General features: G+C 48.7%; 1 protein-coding gene across 2 annotated transcripts in view; it reads right to left on the bottom strand.

Annotated features, from left to right (window-relative positions):
- The window catches only part of PCDH19 (protocadherin 19), a 58,824-nt gene that overhangs the window by 28,408 nt on the left and 17,310 nt on the right, over positions 1–13,106 (bottom strand). For both annotated transcript variants that reach the window (XM_027687216.1, XM_027687217.1), the window contains exon 3: positions 3,261–3,319. In XM_027687216.1, the coding sequence (XP_027543017.1) occupies positions 3,261–3,319 (59 nt within the window). The remainder of the gene's footprint in view (positions 1–3,260; positions 3,320–13,106) is intronic.

The raw sequence follows: 13,106 nt of genomic DNA, 5'->3' as shown, positions 1-13,106 counted from the left end.
TCCCCAGGCATGGAGAGCTGGGGCAGGGGGTGTGAGTGGAGCACCCCCTGCTTGGCATCTCTGCACCCCAAAACACAGCATCCAGCCTGCACCATCCCTTCTGTCCGTGGGTATGGTGTGAGCCTGTGGGTACAGTCAGGCTGCTGTGGGTCTTATGGAAGCTGAGAGTGAAACAGGATTTGAAATAAAATTTTAAAAATATACATTAAAATGAGCTGTTTCTATAACTTGACTCCCCCATATAGTACTACTTCACATTGAAACGACATAGGATCTAAACTCCATTTTTTCAGATTGTAGGTCAAATCCTAATCACTTAACACTTGAAAACAAAAGTCTTCCTAGAAATGGGAATTTCTTTTCATAATGATGATGCCATTCTTGTTTTTAAAAATAGACCAGTGATTCTGGGTCCAAGTTCACACAGCTTTAAATCTGATACACAGTCAAACATCCTTGACAGCCCCTGCAAGCACAGCCACTTGCTGGGGAGATCCAAGGGCTGAGCTGCTCCCAGATTTCCCCCAAGGGCTAAGCAGCTCCATCACGCCATAGAACCCAGCTCCCAGGCTAGAGGGATGGCTCCTATGAAGACAGGCTGAGAGAGCTGGGATTGGTCATCCTGGAGAAGGCCTTGGGAAGATCTTTGAGCCCCTTCCAGTACTTAAAGGGGGCTTATAAAAAAGAGGGAAGGTGACTTTGTACACAGGCAGATAGTAATAGGTCAAGGATGAATGGTTTTAAACTGAAAGAAGAAAGATTTAGAGATTTGGATATTAGGAAGAAATTCTTCTCTGTGTGGGTGGTGAGGCACTGGCACAGGTTGCCCAGAGAAGCTGTGGATACTCCATCCCTGAAAGTGCTTAAGGACAGGTTGCACAGGGCTTTGAGCAACCTGGTCTAGTGGAAGGTGTCCCTGCCCATGGCAGGGGAGTGGAACTAGATGATTTTTGAGGTCCCTTCCAACCCAAACCATTCCAGACTCCGTGAAGAATTGCATTTCTGGAAGCATTCGGGTCCCCTCTGCTGCTCCCCAGCGCCCTGAGAGGGGCAATGCCCCAGGACACCAGGCTGCAGCAAGCATCAGGGACATCTTGAGATGCACCTGGCCTGGGTGGCACAGCCACTCTGCACTCCTTCCACAGTCAGCCTTGGCATGGGAAATCTGCACTTGTTTGGGAGGATCCACCTGCACCCACCACTCCGAACTTTCCCGCTGGCTGGTTTGGTGTGAAACATCAGTGGAAGACACGGCCTGTGCTTCAAAGCCCCAAAGAGCTGGAGATTTTCATTACTTTGAAAAGCCCTTTTGTGTCTCCACGGAAACCAAGCAGACCACCTACCATCTGATGCTCTGCAAAAGCGCGTGAGGGGGGAGCTCTGAAATACACATAAATTGGTAAACCTTCAAATATTACCTTTAAATAAAGATGTCCCTGTTGAAGCCACTGACTTTGATTCCAGGCTACATCAAAGATTTTTAAGTTAAGAAAGCACTACAAATCTACAATTCATTTGTGTGCGTGTAGATGAGCGAGGGAAGCAGGCAGACAACACAGGAAAAGTACAAATAGATTAATTAAGTGCTGGATTTGAGGAGATTCACTCACCAAAGATAGAAGAGCTAAAACATCTTCATAAGGGCAAAGGATGAAAATGATGCCGCAGTATGTTACAGAAAATATTTTTTGTTCTCAGATGTCTGCACAGCATTCCTGGCACTCGTTGTACTTAAGATACAAGACAAAGGTAGAAAGCGAGGGGAACCGCTGTCCTACACGGAGCTGCTGTTCATAATGCACAGGCAACCCGTGTTACAACGCATTTATCTTCCCCGCAGTGAACCAGACCGTAATGCAGCAGCCACACGACATGTTTCCGCGGCTGACACTTCTCTAAAGGATGGGCAGGTCTGGGGGAACCGGCGGCAGCAGCATTTCCCAAACAATACAGCTTCGGAGCAAGCCCCGCTGCGGCAGGCGGGAGCGCTGTTTGCCTTTATCTTAGGTGTGAACGAGGAAAGATTAATAGATTTGGGTTTTTTTCAGCATGCTTGAAGACTCTCTGGCGAGGAGCAGCGTGGTGTAGGCAAGCCAACTCTCACAGTCGCATTAGCATCGTTAAACATCACGAGCCACACAGGCAAATACACCTGCCCTTCTCCGGCTGAACCCGCGCTGCTTAAACAATGCGCTCGCAGCTCCCTTACTCCTCAGATTTTTAAGATGTAAACAAATGGGATCTCAGCCAGGCAGATAATTGGATATTTTTACTGTTCAGATCAGATCTTAACACTTCGGAGCCGGCTCCTGCTCTCTGTGAAACCCTTGCTTCAGCGATGGCTTCTGCAGAGCCACCGAGTACGGGCACGGGCACGGGCATGGCTTGCTCGCCGCACACCTCGGCCGGTCCCTGGGGAGAAGAGGGGAGGTGGGCAAAGAGCTGCCGGCCACCTCCTGCGCCCGCATCCTGCGCAGGGAGCCGGCCCTCCCGCCCTGCGCGGCGGCGGCTCCTGATGAGTATTGATCGTGCTGTGTCAGTGCCTTTCCCTGCCTCGGCAGTCGCCGGGAGGCAGCGGCAAACCTCACCCCCTGCCCCGCGGGGGGATGCTCACCTCTAGTTTAACACAGTCCAGTGGGTTTCATCCAGATAACCCCGGCGTTAACCTCCCAGAGACATTTCCTCACCACTGCTAAGCCCTGAGAAGACCAGTGTTTCATCCAAAGGGCTGAATTCCTCCAAGGGCAATTGCAAAGTTGCAATTGAACTGATTGTTTCCTTTTTTACCCATGGAAGAAACCAGCCTAGCAAAGTGCTGTTTGCCTCGGTATTCAAACTAAAACAGTGAGCGTGCACACAACCCAACTACCTTCCTCCAAACAACTTTTCTTTTTTTAAATTTTCCCCGCCTCACATGGCAGGGAGATCCCACCACCCAAATCTATCCCTTTATTCCTGTGCAATCAAATGGAATAAACTCTCAGAATTTGAAAGTTGTCAGGGTAACAGCACTCCACCTCACTCACTGCACCTTCCTGGTGTGAAGGAACCAAAGAGAAGGAAAAAAGGTTTTCCTTTATTGCAAACCAAGAGCAAGGGGGCTTAATGGGACGTAAGTACTGTTTTTAAAATCAAATGATTACTCTTGAAAAGTTCTGCATATTAAAATAAGCAAGTAGTATATAACGCAGTATGGAAGGACATTAAACACTCAAGACTTGGCTGGGCAAACCCAAGCGCCTCCAAGAGAGCCTACGTACCTTTTTATTAAATGAGCTCTGCTGTTCACGTAGTTGGAATCAAAGGAGTAGTTTTCAGTCTGGAAGGAGGAAAAGAAAACGGAGATGGTTACAAGTCTGATTTCCATGACTGGGAACAGTCAGGTTTGCAGGGCCAGGATGAAACCCTGCCAGAGGGAAGGAGCATCACACCATGGGACAGGCCCCTGTGAGCAGGACAGAGCCAGGCATGGAAAACTCCAGTTCTCGCTAGTCTTTCCACCTATTTTCACCAAAAAGAAAGGCTGTGACCACCGAACAATTTGCAGAGAAGAAACAATGTGACTATGCTCTGTTAGAAAACTAATTGCTTTTAATTCCCTGATGGACTCAGTTCTGTGTGTGTCAATTTGACTGAAAGTTCAAAAGGTATTTTTCTTATTAGTGTATAATTAACATGTTAAAATATTTATTGCATAGATATGTAAATGCCAGCAAGGTAATCCCCTGCCAGAGAATTTAATGCGGGCACTTTTCTTTGTTTTACATCATTTCATTTGCAGAGACAGTGGGCTCTGTTATTAATAAAAAAGCAAACAATGGGTGACATGCTTAAAAGTTGGAGGGGAGTGAAAGTAGGGCAGAAAAGTCAAAGGACTTGTAACTTCCAAGCAAAACCCACTAACTCGCTCTGCGCTCAAAACGGCATTTTATAACCTCAGATTACACAGACCCAGGGTTCTGGTGCTGGCAGCAGGTAAACAACCAAAAAAAGCAACCAGAAGGCCATGGTGGGAGCCATGTGGGGGCATGTGATGGGTGCTGCATGGTGGGACATGGTGGGAGATGCACAGTGGTACCTGGTGGGAGCTGTGCAGTGGGATACAGTGGCTGTTGCATGGTGGGATGTGTGGGAGCTTCACAGTGGGATATGATGGGAGCTCTGGGGTAGGATGCAGTGGTAGCTGCATGGTAGGATATGTGGGGGGAGATGCATGGTAGGATGTGGTAGGAGATGCATGGTGAGTCACAGTGGATGCCATGTGCTGGGACATGGTGGGATCTGCACAGTTGGGCCAGGATCCTTCCTGAGCTTCGGGGACCCACGAGGATGCAGGTATCTTTGTACAAGTCAGGCACCACAGTCCACCTGTCCATCCACCCAAAGACCCCCAGATCTGCAGAGATCCCACCTAGGCTCCCACCAGCATCACCCCCAGCCCAGGGGATGCTCCTTGCCTCCTGGACAGCAGAACAGGTAGACTTTGCTCTGCCCTCCTTCCTCTAGGACAACAGCAGCATCCTCTCAGGACAGAAATAGGGACATCCACCTGCCCCAGAGCCATGTCCTGCCTCCTCTCTGCTGTGGCTCCTCCTCATCCCATTCCCACGGTTATTCGCCTTCCCAAAGAGCCACTCTGTGATACTATGGCCTGTTCTTATGGCAATTATGAACATGGTAAAAATAAATGCATGCATCTTTAATGTCTCAATAAATAAAGGAAAGCAGAGTCTGCTGCTAACGTAATCACAATGGCAGGAGGCAGGGAGAGGGGCTGCTGCAGCAGAGCCGAACGTGAAATCCAATCGTACCCCAGCAGAGGTTACACCACTCTGCCAAGATAATAAAGCAAAGGCAGCGTTGGTTAAGTGTAACCTTTTCTGAAGTACAGCACAATATCTAATTTACCAAACAGGAACCTCCCAGAGAGAAACATGCGAGGAGCTGCGAGCCGGGGGAGTTGGCCTAGCACTCAGCACAGCTCAGTTATTACTTTCACACAGTAATTACTGCTGGAGAGTCACGCAGGAGATTTACTGCACAAACTACTGGTCCCTGCAGTTCCTGCATCCTCAGTCCTGCTGGACGACTTTGATGGTTAAAGCTCAGGAGCAAACAGACACATGTATTTTTAAAGTATATGATGCCCAAGACTTTAAATGCCGCAGAAAATACCTGATCCTGTGTTTATCCATCAACTCTGACGCATCTGTCCCAGAGGGAGGGATGCAACCCCACAGCATCCACCCCCAGCAGCCGCAATGTAGATCTCAGCCCCACAAAAGGGATGAGGGCAGCTGAACAAAGTAGGGCAGGAGGGATGGGAGCCAGTTTCCACACAATCCATGCTCAGTGGGGAGTACCCTCTATCACCCAGCACCCCAGAGCCTCAGCTGGTTCCATCCCTGCATCCCCAGCCCCACTGCCATGCCTGGCAGCAGTGAGACCCCTTGTACCCTCCATTACCTCCATCACCTTCATCCCTGTATATGCACAGTTCAGCCCTGGGAAAACCAGGAGAGGGACAGGTGGGCAAGAGGACTCAGACAGCAAATTTCAATATATACAAGTACATCACAGAGCTTTAAAATGTTCAGAGCACTGACACCGCACTCCCCAGGCTTCAGGGCCAAGGAATACCCAAGGTCATCTGCAGGGAACACTTGACCATTGCCACCAAAACCCCTCCGCAGGCTGAGGAAATGCCACACATGATGCCATCACATCTGCCACAGCCCAGATACAGACCTGGTGCTAAATCCCCCTCTGACCAACACCACTGGGAGCTTTGCTATTGATTTCAGACCAAAAAAGAAGACCATATCCTGGCTCAACTGAAACCATTCACCGACGAGTAAATTCCCCATGATTTATGTTTGACGGCCTGGAGTAACGTCCTTCCTGTGAGCTCCCTGCCCCACGTGCCCCCCCTGCTCGGGATGCTCTGCGCCACGTCACTGATGCAACCCCGGACATCCACAGGAGAGAGCGAGCGAGTTCCCGCGGGGTCGGTCACAACATCCGTTCCCAGGCTTCCAATGCCCCCCGCCACTGGACACAGCACCAGTAATGCTAATTGCTTCCAGATTGCAGACAAAACAAGGAGCCACGTGGCCACAAGGATGGGAAATCCAGGCTTCCCCCTGGGCTAGGGTCTGCACCCTTGGTGAGAGCTGCCCGTGCTGCCCACACTGGCACGAGGGTGGGCTGCCCGTCCTGCCCACACCAGCACGCTTCTGCCAGTACACAGGGCAGCCCAGCAGTTTACAAGACCTTTCCTTAGCCATGGGATTATCCATCAAGGTTATCTCCATGCAGACTAGGGGATCAAAACAGAAAAATAAAAAAGAAATTAGATTGTTCATGGAGAACGGCTGCTTTATAGCTTGCATTATTCGATCGAAGTTCACTTGATTTAATTCTAGTTCATCCTGCGAGGTGCAATCACTTATAAACAGAGGCAAAATGATGGGGAGTGAGAGCATCTTCAACATTTCAACATTTTAATTGGGAAAGGCTCCGCTCCCTCTCTTAATGAGACCCAAAGAACAAACTGAAAGCACAAAAAAGAGGGAAAAGGTAAGGCTGGCTGGTGCTGATGAAAAGTGTGCTCTTCATCAAGTGCATCATCAAGAGGCTGGCCCTCATCTTCTTCATTATTTTGGCAAAAGCAAACTGTCACTGTCTCACTAATCAGCATCACTCCTGTAGAAATCAAAGGGGAGCCCAGCTCCAAGTCCAGCCTCTCCTTTCCATGTTCAGAGCTGGGTATGGCAAGGACCTCCCAAACACGCTGCCAACTCTTATCTCCTGCTTGTTGTAACACAAATAAAGGACACTCACACTTGTCATGATCAGCCCCTCAGCCTCTGTGCTATGAATAAACAATACATTCCAGACATTGGAAAGCACTGGATAAACACCTAGCATAAAGTCTGTGGTCTCTGCCTGCATTTCTCTTGGAGGAGAGAAATCCTGCTGTCCTCTGGGCTCAGGATTTGCTCTCCAGATGCAGGCATATTGGTGTCAATGCCATCAGTGAGAGAGCCCTGGCTCGGCATACAGCTTACCAGTGCCTAATTTGAAAAATGTTTTTAAACGCTGCCTTAGCAACACAAATATAAATATAACAACAGACACAGAATCCAGCAATCAGGAGGGAAATATTAAACTTTTTTTCCCCCTCAGCGGTTGCTTTCAGTTGAGGACTGCCAATTCCATTAAATTTAAAAAAAACAAAAGACATACAAACATCAGTACAACTCTTCTTGACCTGGATATCGATGGGGGTGACTTCCCTGACAGCAAAAGGTCTGTTAGCAACACGACTGCTCACTCTCTGCCTTAGAAAAAGAAATAAACCCCAGAGGATCCAAAGGTGGTTTAAGGGGAATTAATGCAAGTGCCAGTGGAAAGATCAGCAGGTTGCAACAACTCTGGACACCACCCCTGCTGTGGACTGCTGGAGAAACAGAGGATGCTGGCTGGGGTTTGTCCCCAGGGTGAGAGAGAGGTGTCCTGGGCTGTGCCAGCAGGCTCAGATCAGCACAGCCATGCCCGTGTAGCCTGCTCGCCTCAGGCTGACTGCCCAGGATCTGGTTCTTTACGACTCTTCCCTCTTTTCAGCTATTTCAAATGTGGGTTTTTTTCCAAACTGATATCCATGGAGGTGAAAATCCATCTTTCGCCACTGCATCTGGATCCAGGCTCTTGATGGAGGGTTTGGTTTCTCAGTCCACACATCAGCCCCCAGCAAAGTCCACAGTTGCTGAAAGCTGGACCCATCTCTCCTGACCAGAAGTGACAGGTATCCATCCCTCTGCCAGTCTCTGCCTCAGAATACGACTCTAAAGCATCTCAACAAAGGTTTTTTTGCCCTTCTTCTCACTTCAGGGTGAAAACATTTCTATCTTTCTACAAATTATTGTAAACCTGCTGCAACCTCCTGCCAAAGCATGTAGGGACACTTCACAAAATCAGCTTCATAAAAATGACACATTTAGCGCCACTTTTTCAGGGTTATCCCTTGAGCCTTTTTTTTTCCTCTACGTGCCTTGTTAATAAAGCTTGCATGTCACCCCTTATTATTAAAAAACAAAGCGGACCTTTCTCCAAGGCTGCAATGTGCATCTCTCCTTTTGGGTTTCAGAAAGTCCTCCAGAAACATGCGGCGGCTCCTCATCCTCTGCATCAACCTGCACATCTTCACCCGGAGCACTGGTCTCCTGACTTTCCCTCCATGCTGCAGGCATCATAGGGGACCACAGAAATGGCAAATTGTTCCCAAAAATCCACCGGGCCTCCCTGGTGGGAAGGGCAGGGTTCACAAGACTGCTTCTCCTGGTCCTTCTGTATCCTCGGTCCTGCTCTCCATGGGCCACTCAATCACAGGCTCCAGCATCTGCAATAGAACTGATGCTGCCTATTAGGAGATCTCGCCAGCATTTAATTCTTATGGTTTGAATTATATTGTGGGTGATATAGAATTCATGCAAATTAAATAAGAACACTCCAGCTGCACTTGGGAAACAGAGAAAATTTCAAAGTAGGGCCCAGGTCAAATGAAGTACGCATCAGCAATGAGGGAAAGTCATTATCATTTACCAAGCTGCTTATTTAGCCCATGGGAAATAAGCAAGCGGTCTGAGATTCCTTCCCGCTGGGAGCAGGCGCTGTATGAAACCCCACGGAAATCTAACCCCACGGCCCTGAGAGGAACAGCCAGGCTGGTCCTCATGCTCTCACACCCAGCACTGCAGCTGGTCTCTCTCTGCACACCGGTGGAACACTCGTCAGATCCAGCTCCGGGCTGGGAGCAGATCACAAAGGACGTCAGGAGAGATTTTCCCCTGCTGTGTGTGATGCCACGTAATTACCCCTGTGCTACTGGCTGCTCACAAGGACGCTGCTGCCTCAGAGTGTGGGTCAGGGGCCAGGACTGGTGACCATACACGGTGCCTGACCCACTTGAAGAGCTTTGCTCCTCCTTCCCTGCGCTCGCCACCGGCTCTGCTCAGGCACTGATGGCATCCGCGACACCTGAAACCGCATGTGAGGGTCTGAGCACCGTGGCCACGGCCTGGGAAGGTGTGTCAGCAAGCAGACCTGTATTTCCCACTTCCTAACTTTTCAGAATTGGCAACTCCTGGCATTGTGTCAGAGATGTAAGAGCAGTAGCAGCCCAAGGCTTTGGGTTAAACACCAGTGCAAACTCCACCCAAATAGCTACTGGGGCTTCCACTGTGGGGGAATGATGGACACAGTGAACAGAGCGATGCCTGTGCCACCCCCAAGCAGCCCACCACCCTCTCCTCCAACAGCCAAGCTGTGCTGTGGCTCTGAGACCCTCACAGGCTCGGGGCCTCTGGAAAGGACCCGTCTGGCCACCTGTGTCCATGAGTAGCTCCAGCTACATGGGCACCAGAGCACAAGCCGGGGGAGAGGGGCAGAGGACGCACCTCTGACCATCAACAGCCCCAGGCAGGACAGAAGGAAAACATGAAGCAATTCAGCTCCTAAGCAGCATTTAAGAGCCAGCCACCTGGAAAAGCTGAAAGGACCTGACCTCTGGCATCTCCCTCTGCAGCCATCTCCCCACACCCAGCTTGCTGCCAAAGCCTCCCATACAGGAGACTGCAAACTGTGAACTACCAACATAGCGTCTCTGAAAAAGTAAGTGCATTTAGCATCTGATATTGATGTTTTATAATTAGATGTAATACAGCAGATCATTTTCCTGCCCTTGATCAATGAAACCAGGGTTGGGTTTGGGGTTGGGCTGTTTTGCAGACACTCTGATTGCTGCCTAAGTCTACTGGAGCAGTGCCTCGCTCACTTCAGCAGGAACGAGCAGAGACAAGGATGTGCAAACACAGCATCCATTTAGATTTACTATCCCCGAAATATAAACAGAATATTTATTTCTGGTCTTTTAAGCAGTAATTTCAAATTTAATGAGGTACAATGAACATTCCTCAGAGCTAGACTCTATGGCTACTTAACACCACCAACCCTCTAATTACTACTGCAGCTTAAATAAAGGGCATTTGGTTCTGATGGACTTTATTAAACACCGAAGGAAAAGAGTCCAGCCTCCATTTTCTCTTGATGAAATAAAAGGCATTGCAGGGAAATCACTGGGAGAGTGATTTTAGCATCACTCTGCTCATCAGAGTGAGCAGAAGTATCAAACCAGACTATTACAGTGCAGTTATCCCACTAATCCGTGCTGAACTCCTGTCCCCTCCCCAAATAAAGATAGGCTTTGTCATTTTTTGTTTGAAAATGGATCGGAGGCAAGAGGAAAGGAGCTGCTGAGAAGTGATTTCAAAAAAGGGTATAGGATTAAAAACTCAGATTGAATCCCAAGAGCAGCAACACACAACAAAGCCAAAACTGCACCCCACAAAGCCATAAATAGTGTCACCCAGCTGGACTTGTCAACAGATCAAATATACACAGTATGGTTTTGAAGAGCAAAAATGCAATCCTAAAAACCTGCCTTACATCCAGATGGCACCTATAACCCAGAACTCATTGGTGGATGTGGCACGGGGGTCCCTCCATCAGAACGACTGGGGCAGGAACCCGTTTGACATCACCCCTCAAAATCGATTGAAAATCAAAATACTGACCCAGAAGTGAGGCAGGCTTTCCAGGGGAGAGCTTATAGACACATTCCCTGGACCAAGAGCAGTCAGGAGTCTGACCATGCCCTAGCAGCTGCCCAGAGCTTCCCCCCTGGCTGGGACAGGAGGGATTTGGGGGCAGTAAGGGCAATGTCTCCCTGCCACGTGCCCACTGAAGGGCATGGGGCTCAGCTTGCTTGCTGGCCCCCTGCACTGGGTTGCTGCCTCAATACGCCAAGGAAAATTCCCTGCAGGGATATAAAGTCAATAAACCTAATAAAAGGGGTTTTTCCCATCACCTATGCTTGGGACTTTCAGATGTGTAATGGATCCATGCATGCAGCTCCCAGCACGGACTACACCCCTCCCTAAGTAGTGCAAGAAACAATCTGGATCTAATCAGCAGCCCCAGGGTAATGGGGCATGACTTACAGATTTGTTAAAAAACCTTTCAGAACTGTCCTTTCCCTGCCTCTTGCCATTAGGAATGAAAACAAATATAACAGATGAACCTTTTTTTAAACGTTCCCATCGCTAGGGCTAAATAAAACTCCTTGTCATTCACCTTCTGGAGAGGCAGGTCAGGCCGATGCGTTTTGTAGGGAACAGGAGAAATCACAGATTTGTCACTGCAAAAAAGAAAAATATAAAAAAAGAAAACGAAAGAAGGAAAAAGAAAAACCAAAAATCATTGCAGCTCAGTTAAAAATAGAGGAGGTGTGAGATGCTGCTGCCAACTCTGCACATCAGAGTGATGGGATGCCAGGCTGGCCACCCCGCTGGATGCATCCCTGAGTGTGCACAAGTTTCAGGGCAGTCAGGGGGAACAGGGACCTTGGCCATGTCCCATTTTTCAGTGCAAACCCCATTTCTTCTGATTTTTAGGCAAGCAGACAGTGCTTCACATGTCACCTACACACCCCACAGATGTCTTCATCCTATGGCTTCACCAGAGGCTGGATCTGGTCCCACGCGTGCCCAGGGCACACACTCATGCACATCCAGACCCAGCTCTGGAGCGGAACCTCCGCGCCAGCAGCTCCCACCTGGCTTCAGCTAAAATCCCCCAGCACTGGTGGATAATAAAACCAAGGCAAACACTGTCCTGCGTGCTTATGGTGTTATCACTTACATTGTTTATCTGGAATTGCTTGGGAAGGCTTGCAGTCAGGACAGCCTCAGGCAGCTCCCACTCAAAGCCTCGAGGGAATTTCGCTCACAACAAAACTCTTTATCAAAACCAGTTTTCCCCTGTTTTAATTTTTTTTCCCTACTTGGGCAGAAAAACACAGCTCTCCAGCCCACAAAATTACCCTGCAGCCATGAGACTGGCTGTAAACCTGAGCAGGACCAGCCTTCCTCCTGCTGCCATCGCTGTCCTTGGCACCACGGCACCACGAGCAGAGTCCAGCTCAGCTCAGCTTATCCCTCCTCAAAATCCACTGCCTCCCAAAGGTACCAGCACCCTTGGGGACACACCAGCACCCTCCAAAGGGCCTTTCCTCCCCTCTGAGCCATGCTACCAGCTCAGAGGTGGTAGACAACTGAGGAATTCAGCCCAACAGGAACCAGTGTTCTTCCAGAATAAACTGTAGGGAAATAAATGATAATAAAGCACTTGCCAGGTTAGGGGATCAGACCTGGATGCCCCTCTCCATTCCCATACTGCCCTCTCCCCTGCCCACAGCCACCCCACGTTATTAACAGCCTGGTAAACACAGCCCTTTGGTTATTACAAAGATGCCAAAACCTTACTACTTCTTGTTCCTTCCAGTTAATGTACCATAGCCAAGGATAAATTGCTATTACAAGGAACTAAAAATAAAAATGTTTCAGAGGCCGTAATTGGCTTGTCTTGTTGGGCTTTTTAAGGAGCCAAAGTACCAGTTCCAGGCTATTAGCCCTAAGGTTGTAGGAGAATGGTATAAAATATTTCTTCATTAAAACCCTACCTTCTTCATAGAGGTGTTTTGCTTTAGGTATTTTTTTCCCACTTTCCTTCTTTCCTTTTTTATTCCTCCTTTTCCTTTTATTATTATTTTCTTTTTAAAAGACATGCATTATCAAATAAGCTTTAGTTAAAAGAGGGCTTTGAAAGCCCAGAGGTGATATAAATAGACAGGGCTCGGTGCAGCTGGAGAACCAGCCAGAGCCTTCACTCATCTATTCAGGTCATTTTTCTACAAAACTTACGTAACATTCCTCAGATGCATCCATAATCTTGGTCCATTTTCAACAATCAGCACCAAATCTTGCAGTCCTCAGGGAGATGGTGCTCTGTGCCAGTAAGCACTCAGACCACTGGCATGGGCTACAACCCTCTATGAGGCAGACAGGTGTGCCCAGGGTGCTCCCTGGGATGGGGACTATGTTTTGTTTTTTTTCCTTTCAAGGCTTTTTGGTGCTATTTGGTTATTAAGAGCTTTAGTTACCACCATTGCTCAGTATCAGCAACAACCACAACAATCACAGTGTGAT

The sequence above is a fragment of the Neopelma chrysocephalum genome, unplaced genomic scaffold, assembly GCF_003984885.1.
Source record: "Neopelma chrysocephalum unplaced genomic scaffold, ASM398488v2 Primary Assembly neopelma1_73b, whole genome shotgun sequence".
Taxonomy (NCBI): domain Eukaryota; kingdom Metazoa; phylum Chordata; class Aves; order Passeriformes; family Pipridae; genus Neopelma; species Neopelma chrysocephalum.
Note: the sequence above shows the minus strand (reverse complement) of the source record. Positions and strands in the feature narration are given on the sequence as shown.